Genomic DNA, 23,172 nt, shown 5'->3' with positions numbered 1-23,172 from the left:
TGGGAGAGGAAGAGAGAATGATTACTTATAAGATAATAATCCAAATTAGATAAAGGAGATAAATCTTTTAAAATAAGAACAATGTAAAATATATATCATGTAGTCTCTAAAATTAAAATTTAGCATTAACAATTTACAATGATATTTCTTTTTTTTTTTACAACCCATACAGCAAAAATAAGAAATCAAAAATAACAAAAAAAAACGAAAAATGATTTGAGGAATTGTAGAAGAGAATGAGAGAATGTGAAAATGAGATAGTAAAAGAATGTCAGTATGAGAGAATGATAGATTGAGAGAATGCTTATTTATATGATAAAAAATGATGGAAGTTACATTTAGAACTATGGAGTTACAATAGTAATTTATTGTGTTTGAATAGAATTGAGTGGTAGAATATGATTAATGCATAATTTAATTTATTTTCAGTTATAATTTTATTTTAATGTGTGAGTTAAATGTATTGTGTTTATTGGATCTTAAATATCATTTAAAGCAATTAGAAAGCAAATAAAAAAATAAAATAAAAATTAGAAAACATTAAATGAAAATCAACCAATAAGGAGAGACCAAAACCTTACTTTTATATATATGATATATTGCTTTAAACTTTGAAATGAAAAATATATTATAAACAATAATTTTACATGAGAAATATATTAATTTAGCCAACCAAAATATGAATATAAGTTTAGCCAACCAAAATAAATAAAAAATATTAAAATTTAACCAAAAATAATTTCTCTTGAAAAATAATAAGTTAGTAGGAGGAATGAATTAATGTACAATTATTGGATAGGAGTTACATTTGAGTTAAATGGAGTTACATGTCTTTAATTATAAATAAATATTTTAATTTTTTATAACCTAAAATAAAAGGAATACCAAGTGGCTGAATCAAAATTCACATGATTTGGTTGTTTGTTGATATAAACTCAACACTTACACATAATATTTCAAAATAAAAAATATTACTTTTTAAGTGACAAACTAAATTAGTTTTCTTATAAAATTATATGAATTCTTCAATCTCAATAATTTTTAAAATCCCAAGGATAATTTATATTTTTTTGGTTTTCACTTATCAATTTAATTTATAGTGCTAGATTTCATACTAATGGTTTCATCTTTAAAGAATTTAGTGAAATGATATTTTTAAAATTATATTTTATTTTTATATTTAAGTTCCAGTTGAATATGTTTTGTTTTTTGGATCATTTTTTATTTTGATTAAAGACACAAAAAACCAATTGTTTAATTCTGTTCTTTTTGTTTTCAAAAACCTCAAATCATAAAAAATATATATATTATATTGATCTCTACAGATTTAACAATTGGATCACAAAACAAAATAGTCTTTATAAATGGATAAATGGATAATTATATTGATCTTTATAAATTATTAAAAATGATACATGAATATATGAGACAACCAGAGACATAATAGATAATTACATATGGATCATTTCAACTTTATGATCTTATTGTATGGTGAATATTGTAAGGAAGTATGAAAATAATGACTTATAAGATGTTAATATAAAATAGAAAATGGAGATAAACATTTTAAAAGATTAAAATAAATATATAAGATATACATATCATACAAACTCTAAAACTAAGCTTTTACAATGATATTTGATTTGATTTTTTATAACCCATACAACAACAATAACAAAAAAATACAAAACAAAACAAAACAAAACAAAAAAAAAGAGATTTGAGAGTAGTGGAAGAAGATGAGAGAATAAAATAGTAATAGACTAAGAGAATAAGATAATGAGTATTTATAGGAAGAGAAATAATGAAAAATTATATTTAGAAAAAAGAGAGTTACAATTTTAATTTATTGTTTTGTTTTAATACAATTGATTAATACAACTTAGTGGAGAAATAAAGTTAATGCATAATTTATAGGAAGAAGCTATAAAGATTTCAGTTTTATATTATGTGAGTTAAATGTGAAAATTAATTGTTTTAAATTTGTGTTTTAATATAATTTTTTTTTTGTTAAAATTGCATTGCCAAGTGGACCAATAAGGAGAGACTGAAACTCTACTTTTATATATATATGATTATACAGTATAAGAAGCTGAGTTGAGTTCTCTGGTTCACATCTCAGTTGTATGATTGTTTCACCTACTTTTCCTAGCTCCTAGTAATTTAAACAACCAAAAGATACAAGCCCCCATCACAGTACATTAATTATATCCTTAAAAGTTATGATTCTTTGTGTTCATTCCTCTACAGGGGACCTCGATCGAGAGCCACCCTTGTCCTCCTTCTCTGTGATTCATATGTTAATTTAAATCAATTAAAAAGAGTGTAGTAAACCATTTTGTCAACAACTAATTATTATATATGGAAACAGAGGAGGATAAAGATTAAAGACAACCAGTTTAATTTGAACCGGCTTTTTCAGCCGGTTGTAGAATCATAACTATACGTTGACTTTTATTTGATATATTTTATGGGTGAGCCTTTAAGTACAATGTTTTTGTATGATGTTAGGAGATAGGAACTCAAATGTGTAATTTTCTGTAGGGATTTAAAATGCGAGAACCCATATACTATGCTTTATAATACTTTTTGAAGTCGTATTGCAAAAAGTCAAAAAGTCAACTAATTCCTCGTAGGCTTGCAAACCAAATTCATAGGCAACTAAGTACATTTTTATTAATAATATTTCACGAATAGTTTTCGTATTTATCCCATGCATAAAGCCGAAACTAGAACATTACACTAAGTCGTTCTACATAAATTCAACTATCCCGATCAAACAAAGACAACAATGGATAAAGAAGAAATACCTCACCGATCCAACAGGTCTATATCTCGATCAATCACGGTATCGATCCAATGGTCCACACTAAATAACACATAAGGTTCCTTTTTAAGCTTCTTTACGTGTGATCCTGTGGATTAGCAAGAAAACAAACCAGAGATCGATGTATTAATTTTCATTATGTTTTCAAAACAAGAATATTAACCTTTTTAATCAAAATTTTCACCTTTTTAAGTCTTTAACTTAACAACCCATGTCTAATTAATTTCTCTACACCCTTGATGATTTATGTTCAATTGAGTTTCGCAGAATATAGATGAAAGTTTTTTTTTTCAAAACAAAGTTTCAGTTTCTTGGATCAAAATTCACAATGGGATTATCTCTCGTGCAGGGGAATTTGTTGGAGAGAGAGAGCAGGTGGAGTTGGTAAACCGTTCTTAAGGCAAATTGATGATGTTCAAGTGAATGGAAGTACGCTGGAGATTCATTTGCAGTGGACAGGAAAAGGCGCAAACGTAATACCAAAACGAGAGGAGGTGTTTAATAACGAGCCTCTCATATCTGCCATAACGATCACACCAAGTGAGTTTCCTATCCAATCTTTCGTAACCGGTTTATAAGGTGATGATTGTTTTGGTTTGACATCTTCACAAGTTCTTTTAAGTTTGGATTAGGAGTGTTAATGTGTTTTGGTTATTAGGGTGTTCTCGCTGATGGAATGACCACCGCAGTGAAGCAGCTTTCATCAAAATCTAAGCAAGGAAACAGAGAATTTGTGACTGAGATTGGGATGATCTCTGCGTTGCAACACCCCAAACCTTGTGAAACTTTATGGTTGTTGCATTGAAGGGAAAGAGCTTTTGCTTGTGTATGACTACGTAGAGAGAACAATAGTCTCGCTCGCGAACTCTTTGGTTAGTTTTCTTGTCCATCAGAGAAAGATAGTTTTAGGTTCTTAATCTGTAAGTCTCTTGTGGGTTATCTTAACAGGCACATAAAAAACAGAGACTTCACTTGGATTGGCCAACAAGGAACAAGATATGCTTAGGGGTTGTATTGTCTACACGAGGAATCAAGGCTGAAGATTGTTCGAGTTCCTAACCATAAGTTAAGCTCAAACCAAGCTTGAAATCGTTGTTCTTATGATTCAAATATGCAGATAGCAGACAATCGAGTCCCATATATAATTCCTTTCCAAAAAGTGCAGATACAACACCGTTAGAATCAATCTTTCCCTGGACACGAGACTGAAACAAAAGCTCATAATATTAGAATTAAAACGGATTTATAAAGACATTGTTTTCAATTCCCTTCAAATCTATGAAAATAGCAATATTTACCTGTTTATTATTCCAGTCATACCCAACACTAGCTTTAACAACTCTTGAAAAGCAATTGTACGCAAAATCAGTGGCGAGTGAAACCTGATTATGAGCAGAAAGATACATATTATTATCTGTCATGATTATTATCACATCGAATCGAGCTTAAAGAGAAAATTAAATGCGAATGTCCCATTACCTTCTTTGAAATCTTATGAATAGGCCTGGACATTCGGTTAACCATTCGGTTTCGGTTCGGTTGTATTCGGTTTCGGTTATTTTGGATATAGTAATATAGTAACCATTTGGATATTTTTGAAATTTCGGTTCGGTTCGGTTCGGTTTCTTTCGGTTCGGTTTCGGTTTGGTTATTTAAATAAATAACCATAACTAACATAAATTATATTAACATTAACCAAATAAACCAAATATAACCAAAACTAACCGAATATAACCAAAATTAACCAAATATACAATAACAAAAATACAAAATAGTATTTAACTTTGTAAATTCAAAATAATAACATTTACATATATTGATTATTTAAAATATTTAATTGTTTTGAATCTAGAAATAATTTATATTTTAAGTTTATTTTATAGTTTTGCATAATATTAAGTATATAATATTTGATATCTTCTAGGTTTTCGGATATTTCGGTTAACCATTTAATTGTCGGTTCGGTTCGGTTCGGTTTCAGTTAGTTTGGATATAGATTTTTACTAACCATTCGGGTATTTGAAGAATTTCGGTTCGGTTCGGTTTGGATTTTTTCGGTTCGGTTTCGGTCGGTTATTTGGTTATCGGTTATTTTGCCCAGCCCTACTTATGAACATAGGTCATAGATACCTTACCATTGCTAATAACTTTGGCAGATGCAACCTGTCAATAAAGAAAAGTTCTTAATATAATTGATATAAACCAATCATATTAAGTCAAATAAAAAATACGCTATTTAACTCTCTTATACGTATCTTCTAAACATTTTCACACTCATATACAAACATTACAAACTTGATTGTAAAACGTATTACAAAGTTCTACGACATGTATATATTTCTTTTATATACAAAGAATAACGTTGTATAAATGGCAAAAAATCCTATAAAATATGAAACTTTCTACGTATCGGGTTTGTAAGCTGTGTAATAAAGTGACTTAATTAGAAGAAACATTACCATCTTATCAGTCTCGTATCTTGCAGCATAACCTACACCCGACTCTTGAGGCACATTGGTGCAAAAGACCTCACCACCCAAAGATAGACAGGGTGTAACACGCTGTATTGAAAAATTACTATCAATAACTAAACAACTTTTACAAAATAACGATCAATAATTAAAAGAACAACTTTTTACAGTAAACTATGAATAGTCTATTCTTTTTCTTTCGTATTTGTGAGCTAATTGTTATTGATTTGACGTATTATTTATTGGCTGTTGCCATAATCTTTTTATAGACCAAGTACTTAATTTTTTCAGTTTTTGTGTATAAAAAGAATTTGCAAATACTAATTACAGTACAAAAACAATTAATAATAGTGGCTAATGTCAGAAATCAAATTAGAAAGATTTGAAAAATCTTAGAACAGAACTGTGAGTAGCAAATTTACCTGGATATATGTAGCTGCAGTTAGGTCATTGCTCCCGAGTTTAAATCGAGCTCTGTAGTTTAGAGCCTACAGATAGGAATGTGAACTGTTCATCAAAACGTTCATCACAAAAATAGCAAATCTTAAAACAGAGATAATTTCCTCACCATGTATTCTAAGCTGACTTTTGTGATGGACAAACGTGACTCATTTCTTAGCTGGAAAAGAATATTGTAAGAAAACACATTTTGTCAAGCTAATCCTAATATACACCATTGAATAACTACATTATCTCTAGTTACAACTAATGTTTAAGAAAGTGCTAGGTATTAAAGCAATCATGTCTAGCTCCTACAACACCTAATCAGGGTCTGGAAGATCCTAGACGTTTACAATATAAAACATTATTTGATAAATAAAAATTAAATATCTTTTAGAAATATGAAAATAATAAATCGTAAACAAAAAAATGGACTTTTTTAACTCATATCAAACAATATATGAACGTTTATAACTATGTATATGAAGATAACAGTAACAAACTTAAATTTATGAAGTTAAAAGAAAACTAAAACGAGATCTATGGGCGGTCGAGGCAGCCGTTTAGACGTTGCCTGAGCGCGCCTAGCGCCCGCAATCTGTTGAACCACTTACATTTGTATATGCCCTCACAGTCAACTTATCAGTTATAGCGTATTTCACTGTCGCGGTTAGTCTACCATCAGTAGTAACACCTCCAGTAAGTGTCAGCTGCAACAAAAACACTCAGAAAAAAAAAAGAGAGTTCAATTAAATCCAATAACACAGTGATTCTTTTGATATCCAAATAGTTTACTACCTTTGTGTTCAAGTAGTAGGCACTAAGTCCATAATATGTTCCTGGCGCCATCGTTGAACTGTTTGACACAAGAATAAACGGGCTTAACGAGAAGCACCAAATAGAAACAAGGAAAAGAAAAAATTGTTTGCAAATATGACTGTAAACAAAAAACATAATCACCTGATACAAAAGTTTCCATCAAAAAAGGCTGGGGAGTAGTTCAAATGTAAACTTCTGAAATAACCACGGTCTAAAATATCTGCACAAAAATAAAACTGGTTACAACAATAGTTGACAAAATGACTTTTGTTGACTTTTGTTTACAACAATAGTTGACTTCTGAATTAAGACAGACTTTTGAATGCAAATTCCGGATCAAATTGAACAATTTTTAACCACATACTAGATAGTTTCTACTGTATTGAGTAAATCTTGTAGCCTAAAGTGCTCGAACTTGGTCAATACAAAACAACACAAGACTGCTAAATATCTCTAACACGACAATACAATGCACTCATCTATGAAGCCAGACTAGAGACTCTCATCGGATATCTCCAACAATTTTCCGTTTTCCAACACATACTACTGATCAAGAAACCCATATATAGATTGATGAGATATCTGGGGAATTCAATAAGTTATGTACAGTGGAAAGCTAAAGAAAAAGAATATTAGAAGAAAATAAAAAATACTTAACTGTAAGCTTCTATATCGATATATTCATATCCAACGGGACAAGTGAGGTTCGAGTTATCAACTTTCTCATCGGCTTGTTCCTTCATAGACGGTGGTACGAAATCAGCCATCACTGCCGTTATTGTCTCGAGGGAGGACGAAGAACTAAAGGTTTTTTTTTTCTTTTTTGGGGGACGAGCCTCTTAATTGTGTGCTTCGGTCTTGCCAAAGTTTTGACTTTATGTAGTTGTGCCAATGTTGGTTTACTCCGGTTCGGTCTTAGTTAGGTATGGGAATTTCGCGATTTTTTATTCGGTTTGGGATGTTCTGTTCGATTTTAGATAGTTCGTTAAAGGATTTATTTTGAGAATTTTTGAGAAATACTCTTTTGGCTGTATATCTCTTTTCAAAACTACCTTTTCTATTTATCTATTTTTAAAAATATTATTTTTAATATGAAAATTATAAAGTTTTATATAGTTCATAAGATACTTCTAGACAATACTCTTAGACATGATCCAAATATTTATGAAGTTTTAAAACATTACAAGGTTTTTAAAGGTTTATAAGGTTTTAAAAATATTTTAAACAGTTTATAAAAAATATTTACACTGTATTTATAAAATATATAATAAAAATCACACATATATAAAGGTAATTTGTGTATATATTTATAACCTTAAACACTAATTTTAAAAATTTGCAATTTTTTAGTAGTTTTTTGGTAAAGTTTGAAAGAGAGGGTATATTTGAAAAATGGTATTACAAAAGATGTATTTTTAAAATTCCCCCATTTCTTTTTGGTCCAAATCAGTTGGGATAATTGAAATTGATAACCAAAATTTTTTATAGGGTTTTTAATTCATATCGAATATTTTTCCCCCAACTATCTATTAAAAATTGAAATTGTTTTTCCAGTTTTAGGCTTTGAATGCTTGGTCCATTCACTTTATACTAAACTATGCGTATTGATAATTTGATATGCTAAACTCGCTGCTGGAGTATGGAGCACTTTTAAAGCAGACAAAAAAAAATGCGGATAAATAATTATATTTTAGTAAGGAATTACTGTTTACTTCATACTAACATATGTTTTATTGGTCTGAATTTGGTCCAAAATTGGTATGGAGTATATTAAACAAATGTGTGAATGGTAGAAAAATAACGAACTGGTCCAACTTTAGTCTGGTCTGGAGCATACCAACCAACCGTTGAATGCCTTAATGAATTTTGGTTCAGCTTTTTGCAAACAGATTGTTTAGGTTCAATAAATATAAATCTATAACAAGATTTGATTATTTTGGTTATTTCACATATAAACAAAACTAATATTTTTTAATTTATGTTTACATGTTACGATTATTAATTTTTGGATGTTTCAAGTATTCATTGAGTTTTTTGATATTTCGATTATATTACTTTAGTTTTCGGTTTAGTATCGGTTTGGTCTAAATATGTATACAAAAAAAAATCCATCCGGATATGTTTAATTATCCAGTTTAGCTTCGTAAGATTTTTTCCATACGATTATTTCAACTTTTTCGGTTCGTTTTAGCAGTGCTAATTTATTCTATATTTGACTCATTGTGCTAGATTTTTATTTTTTATAATCTTTTTATTTCTATTAAAATATTAGACCATAAACCAAATTCAGTAGAATTTAATTTCGGCTATGGTCAGTTAAAAACCGGAACCGGATTCTTCTCACTCTTTAATGGTCCGAGCTTTCTTCAGGCCCAATAGTAAGCCCGTTATTACTTGCTGCGTAAAAAATCCTAGAGATTGATTACTTGATCTATTCTTATTTAACATTTTAAACCTATAAAACGCTGCGTTTTGGTGCTAAGGGCGAAAAAAGGCGATTTAGGGTTTTGTTAGCTTCTCGCGAAAGGCTTGATGCCGCCGGAGGCTACCGGTTCTGTCCATGAAGGTACTACTGATGTCATGTTATGGGAGGAAGAGGGTGAGATCGGACAGGTGGGTGAGGTGTTGGTTGTGGAACCTGTAGTCTCTGGGAGTCAGGTTACAGAGGGAAGCGTAGGAGAGGGTTTGCCGTCGGGTGGTGCCCGGGGAGATCGTGGTGCGATCAAAGAAGTGGGTGGGGTTCAATCTAAACCCCGCTCTTGGGTCTCTATGGTGAAGGAAGTAGAGGAGATGGAGAAAGTGGAATTGGCTATCGAGGAGATTGATGGTATGCCGACAGTTACTATTTTTGAGGAAGCACATCCGCTCTGGGAAGACTTTCTTATTGGCAAGTTTTTAGCCAAGGCTCCTTTTGTGGGAGGAATACATGCTCTTGTCAACAAGATTTGGACATTGGGAGACAAAACAATGAAGATAGATGTTTATGTGGTGGATAAAACCACAGTACGATTCCAGATTAAGGATGAGAAAAAACGCTTACGGGTGTTGAGACGAGGTATGTGGAATCTCTGTGGTGTTCCAGTGGTGCTTACAAAGTGGACTCCGATAGTAGATTCGATCCAAGAGGGTCTAAAAATAGTTCCTATGTGGGTTGTGGTGAAGAACATTCCTCCAAAGTATTTCTCTTGGAAGGTGTTAAGTGCAATCACAAGTCCTTTAGGAACACCAAAGCGGTTACATTCAGAGACAGAAGCATGCCGAACCTTTGATGAGGCAAAGGTGTTTGTGGAGGTTGATTTGACGAAAAGCTTACCAAAACACATGTCTTTTAAGTCTGGGAAAGGAGGGGACACAATTGTGGAGTTTGTTTATCCTTGGTTGCCCCCACGGTGTGCTGACTGTTCCAAGTGGGGCCATATAAGCTCGGATTGTTTATCGAAACGCAGCCAAGTTGCATCGGATACAACAACCTCGGTAGACACGTCAACCCTGGTCGATTCCGCTACTGAGACTGAGACTACGATGTTGCCACCTACTTCGCAGAGTTCAGACGGTGTCGCAGGCTTGCAGGTGGCAGTGACTGTAGAGAAGCAAAATGTTGATGTTGTTGTTGTGGAGTCAGATAGGGGAGCAGTGACAACTGACGTAGTAATTGATAAGGAACCTGAAGGAGGTTGGCATACTCCCACAAAGGGTGTTCGTAGTCCGGGGAAAACTACTGGTAACCAAGAGCTTTCTAATATCTCCAACTCTTTCTCGTGTCTTAGTGATAAGGGGGAAAAAGGTGAGGATATATCAGAGACTGATCCGAAAGATACTGAAAAGGAGAGCATGCCTAATGATGCAGGTGATGCGGTTTCTACAGAGGCCGCTCCACCGGCTGATGTTGCTGATATTGCGTCAGGTAAACAAGAAGGGGTACTGCGACCTTCTTTGCCTCGTGCTTCAAAGGAGGGACATAAGTTTCTATCGGTTAATGGACAGCAGAGCTCTAGGATTCAACAACCTAGTACTCTGCAAACACGTAAAACTCAAAAGAATCTCTGATGTCAGGTTTCTTTTGGAACATCCGTGGATTTAATAAAAAGGAAAAACATAGAGTGGTGCGTGAGTGGATGGCTCAAGGACGTTATGCCTTTGGTTGTTTGATTAAAACTAAAGTCAAGGAACGATGAGCGGAGAGAGTCTTTAACTCTGTTTTTGCGGGCTGGAACCTTCTTACTAACTATGAGGAGCATCGTTTGGGCAGGCTCTGGTTAGTTTGGAGGAATAATGTCAGGATTACCCCAATATACAAAACATCTCAGATGATTACAGTCTCGGTTTGCATTGAAAACATAGATGAATTTTTTGTTTCCTTTGTTTATGCTTCAAATCTCTATGGTGAGCGTAAGGAACTCTGGAGTGATCTGAGAGATCATAACGCCTCGCCTCTGTTTCGCCATAAGGCATGGCTAGTCTGTGGGGATTTTAACGAAACTTTAGATACGGATGATCATTCACTATATGCCTCATCACCAGTTATACCTGCAGGGATGCGCGATTTCCAGGAAGTTGCGAGAACTTGCGAATTTGTTGATATGAGTTACCAGGGTCCACGCTATACATGGTGCAATAAATGACATGATGGTGTGATATGTAAGAAGCTTGATAGATTGTTAGTGAACCAAGCATGGATTCAGAAGTTTGGTCAATCTTACTCGGTTTTTGAGCCAGGAGATTGTTCGGACCACTTGAGATGTCGTTTTTACATCACTGCAGAACCCCCGCGAGTGCAGAAACCTTTTAAGTTTGTCAATGAAGTTTCTTTACATCCGGACTACCAGACACAACTTGTCGACTTATGGCAACGTTCTCCTCCACTCTTCCACTCTACCTCTGCCTTGCATAGATTCTCCAAGTCTCTCAAGGGACTGAAGCCTCACATTCGCCGCCTGGGGAAGCAACTGGTAAGCAACATTACGGCTCGAACAAAGGCTGATTTTAAAGCTTTATGTGAAGCTCAGGCGCAGACAATGACTCACCCGACTACTCAACTGATTAGTGTAGAAGCAACTGCATATGCCAAATGGAGGAAATTAGCTGACATAGAGGAGCGTTTTCTGCAACAAAAGGCAAAACTACATTGGCTTAAGGTAGGGGACCAGAATAATAAAGCTTTCCATGCCTCAGCAAAGCTTCGAGAGATGAAGAATAATATTAAGGAGATCCAATGTGACGATGGGAGAGTGGTTGATACACAAGACAACATTAAGATCGAAGCAGAGAGATATTTCAATTCCTTTCTCACATATTCCCCTGCGGACTATGTTGACTGGTCCCCGGAGGAACTGGCTGACGTTCTCGACTATAAGTGTGATGAACATGACAAAACTCTACTCACCAAAGAGGTTTCCAAAGAGGAGATAAGAAGGGTGTTGTTTGCTATGCCTGCAAATAAATCCCCAGGCCCTGACGGCTTCAATATCGAGTTCTTTAAAGCATCATGGTCAGTGGTGGGTGAGGACTGTACTGTTGCTATCCAATCCTTTTTCGAGACAGGTTTCTTGCCAAAAGGGGTTAACTCCACTATCTTAGCCTTAATCCCAAAAAAGAAGGAGGCTAGAACGATGAAAGACTATAGGCCTATATCCTGCTGCAATGTGCTTTATAAAATCATTTCCAAGATTCTTGCTAACAGGTTGAAGATCATTCTGCCCAAGTTTATCTCCTCCAACCAGTCTGCTTTCATCAAGGACAGATTGCTAATGGAAAACCTCCTTCTGGCCACTGAACTTGTCAAAGATTACCATAAGGATTCTGTGTCCCCAAGATGTGCTATGAAAATAGACATATCGAAAGCTTTTGATTCAGTGCAGTGGGGTTTTCTTCTCAACACACTGCGTGCACTGGAGTTTCCCGACGTCTATATTCACTGGATCAAAACCTGTATTACCTCTACTTCCTTCTCCGTACAGGTCAATGGTGAGCTCGCAGGCTACTTTGGAAGCAAAAGAGGGTTTTGACAAGGATGTTCTTTGAGCCCTTATCTGTTTGTGATATGCATGAATGTCCTTTCCCGTAGATTGGATAAGGCTGCACAACAAAAGAAGTTTGGTTTTCATCCTACCTGTCAGTCAATGAACCTCACCCACTTGTGCTTCGCTGACGATTTAATGGTTTTTGTGGATGGTAAAAAGCAATCTATCGAAGGAGCTCTGGAGGTTTTTACTGACTTTGCAAAACACTCTGGCCTGCATATTAGTCTAGAGAAATCCACACTTTACATGGCTGGTGTTTCCCTGGAAAATAAAGAGGCGATACTTAACGAGTTTCCCTTTGAACTTGCAACACTCCCTGTTCGATATCTAGGCCTTCCTCTGCTCACCAAATGAATGTCCGCTGCAGATTATCTCCCATTGTTGGAAAAGATCCGATCTCAGATTAGCACTTGGACAGCTCGGACGCTCTCTTTTGCAGGGAGGCTACAACTGCTACAGTCGGTTATATTCAGCATCACGAATTTTTGGATCTCCGCTTTCAGACTCCCAAAGGCTTGTGTTCGAGAAATCGACAAACTTTGCTCTGCTTTTTTGTGGGATGACCCTTCTTTAAATCCTAACAAAGCCAAGGTTGCTTGGTCCGATGTTTGTCTGCCAAAGAATGAAGGCGGCTTAGGCCTGCGTTCCATAGAAGAAGCAAACAAAGTTTGTGTCCTTAAGTTGATATGGCGACTACATTCTGCTAAGGGTTCTTTATGGGTAAATTGGGTTCATCGGTATCTCATTAGGAATGGTTCCTTCTGGGCAGAACAAGCTAACTCAACGGTGGGTTCCTGGATATGGAGAAAACTCCTAAAATATCGACCCATAGCACAACAGTTCTATCGTGTTCAGGTTCGCAATGGGGAGTCAACCTCCTTTTGGTTTGATAACTGGTGTCAACTAGGACCTCTTCATGATAAACTTGGAGACAGAGGCCCTATTGTTCTAGGGATCCCACTTTCCAGTACAGTCGCGGAGGTTATGGCAATGCACAGGCAAAGGCAAAGGCGTCACCGACAAGCTTTGTTGAATCAAATTGAGGAGGAGATTCATACACACAAGCTTCGTCGAAATGGGGATGAGCACGATGTAACACTATGGAAAGGGAGACAAGCTGGTTACCGCAAGAAGTTCATCACAAAGGACACCTGGTGCCTTATACGCATCCCTCATCCCACTTTTGAGAGCCACAGAGTGATTATGTTCCCTTACGCTACTCCGAAGTATGCGTTTATAACTTGGCTCCTGGTTAAAGGTAGACTAAGCACAGGTGACAAAATGCAGAGATGGAACACAGGGGCGAACACCGGTAGTGTTTTTTGTAGCCATCCGCTGGAAACTGCAGCACATCTCTTCTTCCAATGCACTTTCTCACAGCGTATTTGGGAGACCCTAGTGAAGAAGCTGTTACTAACCAATTACACCATAGACTGGCCCGACATCATAGCACTGCTGGGTGGCAATGATCTTGACAAGTCTACAAAGCTTATCACCGGCTATGCATTTCAAAACACGATACATTCGATTTGGTTAGAGAGGAACGCTCGTCGGCATGGAGAGCAACCTGCGACAGAGGAGAGACTAGTCAAGCTCATCGACAAAAATATCCGCAATCGCCTTAGTACCCTTCGGGATGGAGAGGACGTCAGCCTTCAAACTTGGTTCGCAGCAAGATTTTATTGAATTTATTCTTTTCTACATTTATTCAAAACATGTCTTAAGAATGTTTTAACAAACACTTTGTAAAAACGTTTATTTCTTTTGAATCTAATTTAACATTACATTCAAAAAAAAAAAAAAAAAAAAAAAAAAAACATTTTTAACCTAATTGATGATTTTATAAATGTCTCTTGATGTTTGTGTGGCTCTCAATACAGTATCTGATTTCACTTCTCAGTGTTGAACTTGAATCTGCTATCATTATAGGATCAGTTAGTTGATCATTTTCTTAGTTAGCTCTTCGATCGTTTGAAGGTTTGAACAAAGACTGATTTGGATGTGGGCAACTGGGCATGGGGGTGTGTGAATGTAAAGAGATTACAATTCTCATTAAGATTTTTTTTTTTATTAAGACTCGGCTCCAACTCTCAAAATAATTTGTCATTTTTTGACGACATAACAAGTTAAAAACAATTTATTAGTAAAAGAGAACCAAATTTTCTTTTTAAGGTTAGGATACAAAAATGTGAATTGCAATTAAATCTCCTTAAACATATTTTGAAGTAACAACTCTGTTTAGCTCAAAAGATTCTCTTTCTCTGATATTCCACCCCATTCTCTTATCCTTTCCTCTGCCATTGCAGCCTACGTAAAAATATAGATTAGAACAACAACTCGGTGAGTGAGATCCTTGTTTATACAGTTTTATAAAGTTTTGATTTCTTACCTCTTTGTCCCAATTGGTTTTGCAGATCATCCAAGTCAAGACTACGGATTGAACAAAAGTTCCGGTCATCATCCCCCACCAAATTCCCTGATCAATATACGTGTCCACAGCATAAAAAACTCCGGTCTTTCGTCTATCCCTAATAAATGTTTTGTTTTTAGATAAAAAGGGTGTGAATTTCATTACCATTACTCCATATTCAAGCTTAAATCCTAACAATAGACCAAATGGGACTCCAAACAAGTAATAGCATGCTATGTTCACATATGCTACAACCGCTTGCCATCCCGCTCCCACAGCCACTCCTACGTAATCAAAATTTATCATAATGCCACATCAGATAAAACTCCATACAAATTTATAACATATATATCAGTAAGTGTCATCAACCATTCCACGCATATCTAATCAGTTTTGTAGTTGGAAAGTTATGTAAAACCAATATAATATTGGAGTACACTAAACAAAATATTACCAGACAAGACAGGTTGAATATTGTTTATGACGATGCAGAAGGCAAGCATTGGCGTGAGTTCTCTAACCACATTTCTAACTACTTCATCTTCCACAAACAAAACCGGATACTCGTTGCGGAAGAAGAGTAGGACGGCTGCTATTAACATCCCAATCGCTGTCGATAATATCACCGCCACAACTAGAGAAAACTTGGCCGTTCTTGGGTGGCTAGCTCCTAGCTCATTTGACACTCTCACACTGCCAAACCAAAAACAAAACAAAAAAAGCACTATTAGGCAGGTGTGAGATATGTAGATGTTGGAAAAGTTTGTTTTCACACGTGTTGTGTGGGACGCATGCACGTGAGAAATTACCTTACAGCTGCGTTTGTCCCAATTGAAACCATAGCTGCCCATCCCAAAATGTTCATGCTTCATAATTTTTACACACCATCAAGAACAAACAAATAAGTAGACCACATTTGCAATGAAAGGCACTAAAATTTTGAATTTTACTTATGCATTATTGTAATTCCTAGCTATATTTTAATTTAGTGATTGATTAGTGTATGTGAGTAACATAAGATTAAAAAACGTGTGAAATATTTAAATCGGCTATTTGGCCACAGAGACACAACAAATATAGACTACTACGCACGTTAGGACTACTCTTATTCCGAGAATCTCTACGATGTTAATTTAAACAAATGAATCAAATAACAAATCATGTTAACCTTACATGTAATATCGTGAAGATATTAATTAATTAGTTTAGTTCTTATAATTAAAGAGAGACAGCAAGTTTTACCATATGGAGAGTGCAGCTACGGAGACTTCAGCATTCTTCAAATATCCAGCAAACAATACAAGTGCCATAAAATACCAAATCTCCAAACTACAAAGGTAAACAGTTTTTATATTTAAAATATGCATGAATTAATGGGGTTTGATCAAGTAGGCGCAAAATAACCGGAATAAAAGGGTTTTGCACTCACCAGAGCATGACAGCAGAGGCCAAGGACAATTTGACAAACCCCCACAAATTATGAAAAGCCTCCCACGTAAAGCCAGACCAAGCCTCTCCACACGTACCATTAAAGAGATACACAAGTTGTGCCACAACGATGAACCACCACGACGTGTTAAGCACTAAAGCTAAACCGGGAAGTCCCCAGTCGAGCCTACACATGACTAGCCACGTGAAGAAACTATGGAAAACGAGAACCACACCGGCGATTGCTGCCATGACCATGATTTTGCTTTGCGATTGCAAAAACTTTGCGGTTGGGAAGTTGACTGCGTAGGCGAAGATTTGTGGGATCATGTAGATGGAGAAAATTCCAGCCGCGGCCGAGATTGCAGCGGTTTGGCCTATGAAGGCTAAGATTGGAGCCGCAAAGATATAGAGTAGCGAAAGGAAGAGGGCGGTTACACCTAGAATAACCCACGAGCGTTGTAAGTAAACACCGAGCATTGATACTTTCCCTGCTCCAAACGCTTGTCCGCATAGCGTTTCTAACGCACTTCCCATTCCAAGCTAGTCGTACCATGCATATACAAAAATAATAACGGTGAGAATTTTAAAATTTGCATACAAATTACTAATATAGTATTCTCATGTTAGTCTAGTTTTATTGCACGGCTAACATACAAGAAAATGATATTTAGGATTTGACACCATTTTAATCGTAAAGTTTGAAATTCTAAGAGATACAAAATTTTACATAATTATAAAGATACTAATACGCAACTTTATTGTAGATATCACAATATTTGAAGGATTTTTCAGCATCTTTGCAGTAAATATATACAATTCAATAATTTTTGGTTCTTCAACATGCATAATTTTTTTAATATACTTTATACAAAATAGAATGGGAAAAATGTGATCAGGGAAGACATATCAATGTAAAGTCAAAGACGTACCATGATACCGAAGGAGAAGCCAGCGATGACGGTGTTCTCGACGGAAACGGCGGCGAGAGCAATGGTGCTAATATGTCCGGCGAAGACTTGAGTGACGGCTCCGAGAGAGTATTGGCTCATCGATGTGAAAATGGCAGGGCCAGCTAGTTTCCATAGCTTCTTAGACTCAATTCTAAACTCTCTGAGAAAGTCTCCGACGTTGGCGATCGGAGGGATATCGACGGCAGTAGAGGAGAAGGAGACAAGAGAAGATGCTCTGCTCCCGACTCCAAGATAATCCATCAATGCTTTCTGGGTTGCCGGGTCGAGTTCTTCAGTTGACGACAGGATTGGATCCGTTAAGTCATTGTCTTTCTCCATTCTCCGACGACAAGAGAGATAAAGATAGAGATAGAGAGAGACTGCTTAGAGGTGAGGAGAAGATTGAGGATCTTGCGATCTTTAGATATCAATGATTCATGGATTATATAGAAGTTTATAGTTTCTTTTTTTCTTTACTTAATTATAAATTTATAATATAGACACGAGAAAAAGTTTTAATGTTTTTTAGTTTTCAATTGGTCTAAATACTAATTTAGATTTGTCTTCTTACATAATCGTTTTGCACACATTGATCAATCACGCCAGATCCTAGTCCATTGGATTTTTTCATTTTAAAAATATATAACTAGGTTGGATACGTAGGAGTTTTTGGAAGAGTGGTAAAAGACAACTTCACACTTGAGTTTTTTTAGTTTTATTTTTATCAAACAGCTTTACACCAGTTGTTAATCCTTTGACTTAGTGTTTCACAGTCGAATTTTATTTGTGAGTGTGTGTGTATGTGTCTATTATTGTATAACTGTCGACCATACAAAATCAAAGGACGACTTTTGTGATATTTCATCGCACGACTAGGCTAGAAACAATACAATAAAAATCAAATGCAATCAAATTTATAAATCGTTAGAAGAATATATTACAAGTTGATTACTTCTAATTTGTGTATCTTTATCCATTAAGATTCTTTGATTCGTGAACTCCATATGGCTTCTACGTGCAAAGCAATCAATGTGGTAGATTAGGAAACATAACAAAATTTATTCTAATTGTCTAAGATAGTAAGTTGGGTGGATTATACTATATGTCTTGGTTCTTTTTCGCCGGAATAGAAGTCTAGGTTCACTCATCTTAGGAAGTAGTATTGCTTCGTTATCAGAGGTTTCAGCTAGTTGTTTTGGTAAGTGATTGGCTTTGATTATTTTGGTTCCAAAGGAACTTTCGGACTATATTAATCGGTAGAATTTTGATTTAAACGCTTTGTTCTTTAGTTCATCTTTTGTGGATTTTGTCTATCATTTATCCGTCTTGCTTCTCTTTGAGCCAGGGGTTATTCTGTTTTACCACTGGCTAGTGTCTGGAGGATTTAGTCCAGCCGGCTTTGTGTATCAAAAACACATTCCACCTTTGTATTCCTCAGACGGTATTCTAACTCTAATGTAGTAATTATGTTAGTTAACTTGTATTCTAGAAAAATAAAATACTGTAAATGATAAGCTGGCCACGTTACAAAAAAATAAAATAATAATAATAGGCCAACAAGAGACCTAATGAAATGGGGGACATGGGAAATAGGCCCATATAAACTTCTAACCCTGGAATTAAAGTTTATCTTTTCTGTCTATCTCAAAGATATCAAAGATATTGATCAATTAAAAATTGAAAGGTTACGTGGTAAATCTTTACAAAAACAAATAATTGCTGAAGGATGTATTTTTGTTTTTGTTTTGTTCAGCTAAATTTTGTTTGTCCTTAACTTATATCTAATATAAAGTTGATTTCAACTTAATTGATATCTAAAATGCAATAAAACACGAAAAAGTAGTAACCATGTAATTGTCTACGCCCACGACGGGTCGAGAGAACTTAGAATCCGGCATAGAATCTCACCATGATAAAGCGATGGATAATGTTAAAGATATTGTCTACGCCCACGACGGGTGGATAGTGTTAAAGCGATGGAGGCGAGACGAGGACCGAATAGGTCACAAGCCGTGCCCATGACGATACGTGCGAAAACAGAACCGGAGAGACTGAGGCTATCCCGGCGTTACCGATGTCGGTTGAGGAGGAGCCGAGAAAGTGGAAACGAAGCAGCAGAAGAATTGACACCATGAGAGATGGAAATGCAAACCTCCGAGTTGCGGTGGTGGTGATTCCAGCTTCTCCTCCTTTGCCTTTTTCGACCTCCATGTTTTTTTCTAAGCTTTAAAACTTTTTGGGTTTAGGTTTTAAGGAATGAGGAATCTCAGGTTTGAGGGTCAGGAGAGCAGTATGGATGTGTTCGTTCTTGTGAAGTGTGATGTAATCATTTTTTTTAGGTAATATATTCTTCTTTTTAAGGCGATCCTAAACAAATTATTTAAATCAAGAATTGTTGAGGTTTTATTTTAAGATGTAAATGCAATTAATTAATGAATTTAGGTTTTGATTGTTAGGACAACTTGATCAAAGAAAACCGACTTTGATATGATTTGGTTGTACTGAGTTAATTTTAGTTCACATTTAGTTTTTTTTTTTGTTCTCAAAACTTTTGTTGTGTATATGTTGATATTTTATTATAACTAATTAAAATTGTAATTTAGTTTTGAGTTCGAGAATTTCACCCAATATCAAATCGATTTAGATCATTTGGTTCTAATGATCATTTAGATCATTTAGACCCATCTTTAGGTTCAGTCAGAATGAATCTTTGGGACTCTGGAACGCTAAACACTCTATTTTTTGTTTGTTTTTGAATTGTGAACAGTAGAACACTACGACATTAAAATCGAGTTAGACAATATAATAAACGACAAAAAAAGAGTTTGAAATCGATTTTTGTAATAAGAAATATTTTATGTATGTTTTCCACTACAAAATTTTAATACATAAAATATTTGTTGTCACAAAAATTGATTTTAGACTCTCTTTTTGTCGTTTATTACATTTTCTAAATCGATTTTAATGTCGTCGTGTTCTACCGTTCACAACTCAAAACAAAATTAAATTTGCTTGTTTAAATTTAAAGAAAATAGAGTATTTAATGTTCCATAGTTAATATAAGTGTTTAATTGCTTGTTTAAATTAATATAATTTAAATTGCTTGTTTTGGTATTAAATTCCAAAAACAAAACACTCATAATCAATAATTTAAAATTTTTTAGTGGTTTGTATTGCTTTATATCGTTATTCATCACGATCAGCGAAAAAGAAAACTAAATGAAAAATTATATATACCAAATGAAAATACGTTGGTTCATTTCATGATGAACAAACATTATAAAAAGTTCTCCATACAAAGAAAGTAGTAGGTTTTACACAACATACACAACTTATCACACATTTATAAATAAAATAAAATAAAAAGAGTAGTTCTTGAAAACTTATAGGCAAAACGTAGCAAAACGAAAGAGAAGAAGACAAAAGCATACATATATAAATTAAAAGAAACAAAAAAAAAAGACCATGAATTTGTTAAGTTTGGGGATGAGTTGAGGCCCGACCTCTTTCGCTAACGCTGGTTTCCGCGAATTTCTGGCTTGCGAGATGTAAGTTTTTAGCCTTCTCTTTGGCGCTCCACTCGGCTAGGTAATAATCTTCTTCAGTCACTTTTTTGGAAGAAGGTCCACAAAACATACCTCCCCATTGCGGAAAGTAAATAAAGCATATTGGTAACGAACACGCAATTGACATTATCCCCATTAGAGTTATACCCGTCTCTCTTGAGTATGTCGATCCTTTGAAAAATATCAACTGAGTTAAGACCGCGCCTACATTGCCTCCCGCACCAGTCATTCCCGATATCACCCCAAGAGATCTACATAAACAAAAAAAAAAAAAACAATTTAATACCAAAATGTAATACAATGATCAAAACGTACGTACGAGAACACTTTACCTTCTGGAAATAAATGGAACAACTCCAAAGGTAAGTCCACAAGCGGCTTGGACGAATACAGAGAAGATGAGCATAACAACTATAGACCATGTCAATGAATGAATTTGGCCAAGAAATGCGCACAACACACCTCCTAGTGTTTGCACAATCCACCAAGCCCACAACCTTCCTCTCATCCCGAACCTTCTCGCCATTAGGTCAGAGAAAATTCCTCCTCCAGGTCTAGCGAAAAAGTTGGCCAGACCAAAACTGGCTGCTATGATCCCAGCTGTCTGGAGATTTAAATGGAACCTATCGAAGAAATATTCTGCGATGATGTTGTCGATCGTAAGCTCCACACCAAAACAATAGCCATATGCTAATGCTGTTATCCATCCCCTATAGTTGCTGATGCCATTACTGATCACTTTCCCAACATCATCTTTCTCCTTCTCTCCGGATTTGTGCATCGCCCAATAATCTCCATCCGGAAGATCCTTTTCAAAATTTCAAGAACACAATAAAGATTATTATAACAGTAATGGTCCGTATCATACAGTACTACAATATGAACGGAATAAATTCAAACCGGTATCTTTAAACCGATTTTTTAGAGAAATATAATCGAATCGGTTTCATTTATACATACTGTATATAATAATCATAATAAAGGTAGTTTTATAATAGTTTCAATTATATTATTTCAAAAGTAATAATAATATACTACCAAGTAAATTTAAACAATACCAAACAAAACGGTAATAAATGATCAAAACCGGATGAATTGAATAAAAGCAAAATAACCGAACCGGTGAGGGTGTGTTTGTTTTTGTACCTGACCGAACAAGAGAACGGCGAAAGCAGAGAGAGTCTGAAACAGACCAGGGATGAAGAAAGCGATCCTCCACGCCGTGAACTTGGTGGCTCCCATTCTCCGAATTAACGAGAACACGATGGGCATGATCAGCTGCGTCGCTCCACCTCCGAGGTTTCCCCACCCGGCGGCGATTCCGTTAGCCGAGCCCACGACGGGTCCAGAGAACATAGAGCTCATCCAGAACTGTGTTGAGACGAAAGTGGCCAAAGAGAATCCGGCAAAGAATCTCACCATGATAAACCCGATCGGAGACTTTATCCCGGCGGTGAAATAGACGGCGGGAGCGGTGGAGAGTGTCAAAGCGGCGGAGGCGAGACGTGGACCGAATAGGTCACAAGCCGTGCCCATGACGATACGTGCGAAAACAGAGCCGGAGACAGAGGCTATCCCGGCGTTACCGATGTCGGTTGCGGTGAGGTTAAGGTTCTCACGGATGATAGGGAGGAGAGGTGGAGCTGCGAAAGTGGAGACGAAGCAGCAGAAGAACTGAAACCATGAGAGATGGAAAGCTCTCATGTGAGGTTTAGCCACTGAGAATAGCCGGAAAGTTGTTGATTTGTTCTCGGCGTCCACCGGAAGTGCGAACCTCCGAGTTGCGGTGGTGGTGGTTCCAGCTTCTCCTCCTTTGCCTTCGACCTCCATTTTTTTGTGAGTTTTGGGAAAAGTTTGGGTTTAGGGTTTAAGGAATGAGGAATCTCAGGTTTGAGGGTGATGAGTTTATATAGAGGAGGAGAGTGTTAAGGCTCTGACTTTATCATGGATGTGTTCGTTCTTGTGAAGTGTGATGTAATCAATTTTTTGGATGATATATTCTTCTGATCATAAGAATAATATTTAAATCAGTAAGGTTTTATTATGCAAATGCAATTAATTTTAGGTTTTGATTGTTTAGGACGACTAATGAACAAAAGACTCAAAATATGGTTTGGTATGGTATTGAGTTAATTTTAATTAGTATAATTTAGTATACATTTTTAGTTCTCCATTTTTTCTTTTGTTTATATGTTGAAATTTTATTATAACCAAGTTAAAAGTGTATTTTAGTTTTA

At 35.6% G+C, this 23,172-nt stretch overlaps 4 protein-coding genes across 5 annotated transcripts; 1 reads left to right on the top strand and 3 right to left on the bottom strand.

Moving 5' to 3' along the window:
• Window positions 1-3,780: 3,780 nt before the first annotated feature.
• On the bottom strand, window positions 3,781-7,409 carry LOC104755574 (mitochondrial import receptor subunit TOM40-1). 2 transcript variants are annotated; one of them, XM_010477976.2, is made up of 10 exons: window positions 7,217-7,409; window positions 6,700-6,778; window positions 6,538-6,595; window positions 6,354-6,449; window positions 5,867-5,917; window positions 5,721-5,786; window positions 5,287-5,388; window positions 4,307-4,990; window positions 4,126-4,209; window positions 3,781-4,032 (listed from the first exon to the last, which is right to left on the bottom strand). In XM_010477976.2, exons 1-8 carry the CDS (start codon window positions 7,323-7,325, stop codon window positions 4,931-4,933), a joined length of 621 nt encoding a protein of 206 aa, XP_010476278.1. In that variant the 5' UTR covers window positions 7,326-7,409; the 3' UTR covers window positions 3,781-4,032; window positions 4,126-4,209; window positions 4,307-4,930. The 2 variants fall into 2 exon arrangements, with proteins under 2 accessions (XP_010476278.1, XP_010476280.1); XM_010477978.2 differs by lacking the exon at window positions 5,867-5,917 and having other exon boundaries at window positions 7,217-7,407.
• Window positions 7,410-9,090: 1,681 nt separating this feature from the next.
• Window positions 9,091-12,932, top strand: LOC147923348 (uncharacterized). Its single transcript, XM_087495269.1, has 3 exons — window positions 9,091-10,582; window positions 11,320-12,556; window positions 12,623-12,932. Exons 1-3 carry the CDS (start codon window positions 9,091-9,093, stop codon window positions 12,930-12,932), a joined length of 3,039 nt encoding a protein of 1,012 aa, XP_087351395.1.
• A 1,770-nt stretch (window positions 12,933-14,702) lies between these two features.
• Window positions 14,703-17,795, bottom strand: LOC104755573 (protein DETOXIFICATION 31-like). The gene is made up of 8 exons (XM_010477974.2): window positions 17,349-17,795; window positions 16,418-16,959; window positions 16,231-16,317; window positions 15,798-15,854; window positions 15,443-15,681; window positions 15,154-15,272; window positions 14,968-15,054; window positions 14,703-14,885 (listed from the first exon to the last, which is right to left on the bottom strand). Exons 1-8 carry the CDS (start codon window positions 17,706-17,708, stop codon window positions 14,817-14,819), a joined length of 1,560 nt encoding a protein of 519 aa, XP_010476276.1. The 5' UTR covers window positions 17,709-17,795; the 3' UTR covers window positions 14,703-14,816.
• Window positions 17,796-20,601: 2,806 nt separating this feature from the next.
• On the bottom strand, window positions 20,602-22,946 carry LOC104755572 (high affinity nitrate transporter 2.5-like). Its single transcript, XM_010477973.3, has 3 exons — window positions 22,082-22,946; window positions 21,268-21,743; window positions 20,602-21,186 (listed from the first exon to the last, which is right to left on the bottom strand). The coding sequence occupies exons 1-3, from the start codon at window positions 22,763-22,765 to the stop codon at window positions 20,844-20,846; spliced, it is 1,503 nt and encodes a 500-aa protein (XP_010476275.1). The 5' UTR covers window positions 22,766-22,946; the 3' UTR covers window positions 20,602-20,843.
• Between the last annotated feature and the right edge of the window lie 226 nt (window positions 22,947-23,172).

Source organism: Camelina sativa, chromosome 17, assembly GCF_030686135.1.
Source record: "Camelina sativa cultivar CO46 ecotype springtype chromosome 17, ASM3068613v1".
Taxonomy (NCBI): domain Eukaryota; kingdom Viridiplantae; phylum Streptophyta; class Magnoliopsida; order Brassicales; family Brassicaceae; genus Camelina; species Camelina sativa.
Note: the sequence above shows the minus strand (reverse complement) of the source record. Positions and strands in the feature narration are given on the sequence as shown.

Excerpts from the sequence above, each read along its gene's own strand:
- LOC104755574 (XM_010477976.2), bottom strand. The coding sequence starts at position 7,325 with ATGGCTGATTTCGTACCACCGTCTATGAAGGAACAAGCCGATGAGAAA. Across the intron at positions 6,596-6,699 it reads GATGGAAACTTTTGTATCAG|TTCAACGATGGCGCCAGGAA; the intron begins GTGATTATGTTT and ends TGTGTCAAACAG. Across the intron at positions 6,450-6,537 it reads CCTACTACTTGAACACAAAG|CTGACACTTACTGGAGGTGT; the intron begins GTAGTAAACTAT and ends TTTTTGTTGCAG.
- LOC147923348 (XM_087495269.1), top strand. The coding sequence starts at position 9,091 with ATGCCGCCGGAGGCTACCGGTTCTGTCCATGAAGGTACTACTGATGTC. Across the intron at positions 10,583-11,319 it reads ACCTAGTACTCTGCAAACAC|AACCCCCGCGAGTGCAGAAA; the intron begins GTAAAACTCAAA and ends ACATCACTGCAG. Across the intron at positions 12,557-12,622 it reads TACTTTGGAAGCAAAAGAGG|ATTGGATAAGGCTGCACAAC; the intron begins GTTTTGACAAGG and ends CCTTTCCCGTAG.
- LOC104755573 (XM_010477974.2), bottom strand. The coding sequence starts at position 17,708 with ATGGAGAAAGACAATGACTTAACGGATCCAATCCTGTCGTCAACTGAA. Across the intron at positions 15,682-15,797 it reads GGGACAAACGCAGCTGTAAG|TGTGAGAGTGTCAAATGAGC; the intron begins GTAATTTCTCAC and ends TTGGTTTGGCAG. Across the intron at positions 15,273-15,442 it reads TATTCAACCTGTCTTGTCTG|GAGTGGCTGTGGGAGCGGGA; the intron begins GTAATATTTTGT and ends TTGATTACGTAG.
- LOC104755572 (XM_010477973.3), bottom strand. The coding sequence starts at position 22,765 with ATGGAGGTCGAAGGCAAAGGAGGAGAAGCTGGAACCACCACCACCGCA. Across the intron at positions 21,744-22,081 it reads CCGTTCTCTTGTTCGGTCAG|GATCTTCCGGATGGAGATTA; the intron begins GTACAAAAACAA and ends AATTTTGAAAAG. Across the intron at positions 21,187-21,267 it reads GTTCCATTTATTTCCAGAAG|ATCTCTTGGGGTGATATCGG; the intron begins GTAAAGTGTTCT and ends TTGTTTATGTAG.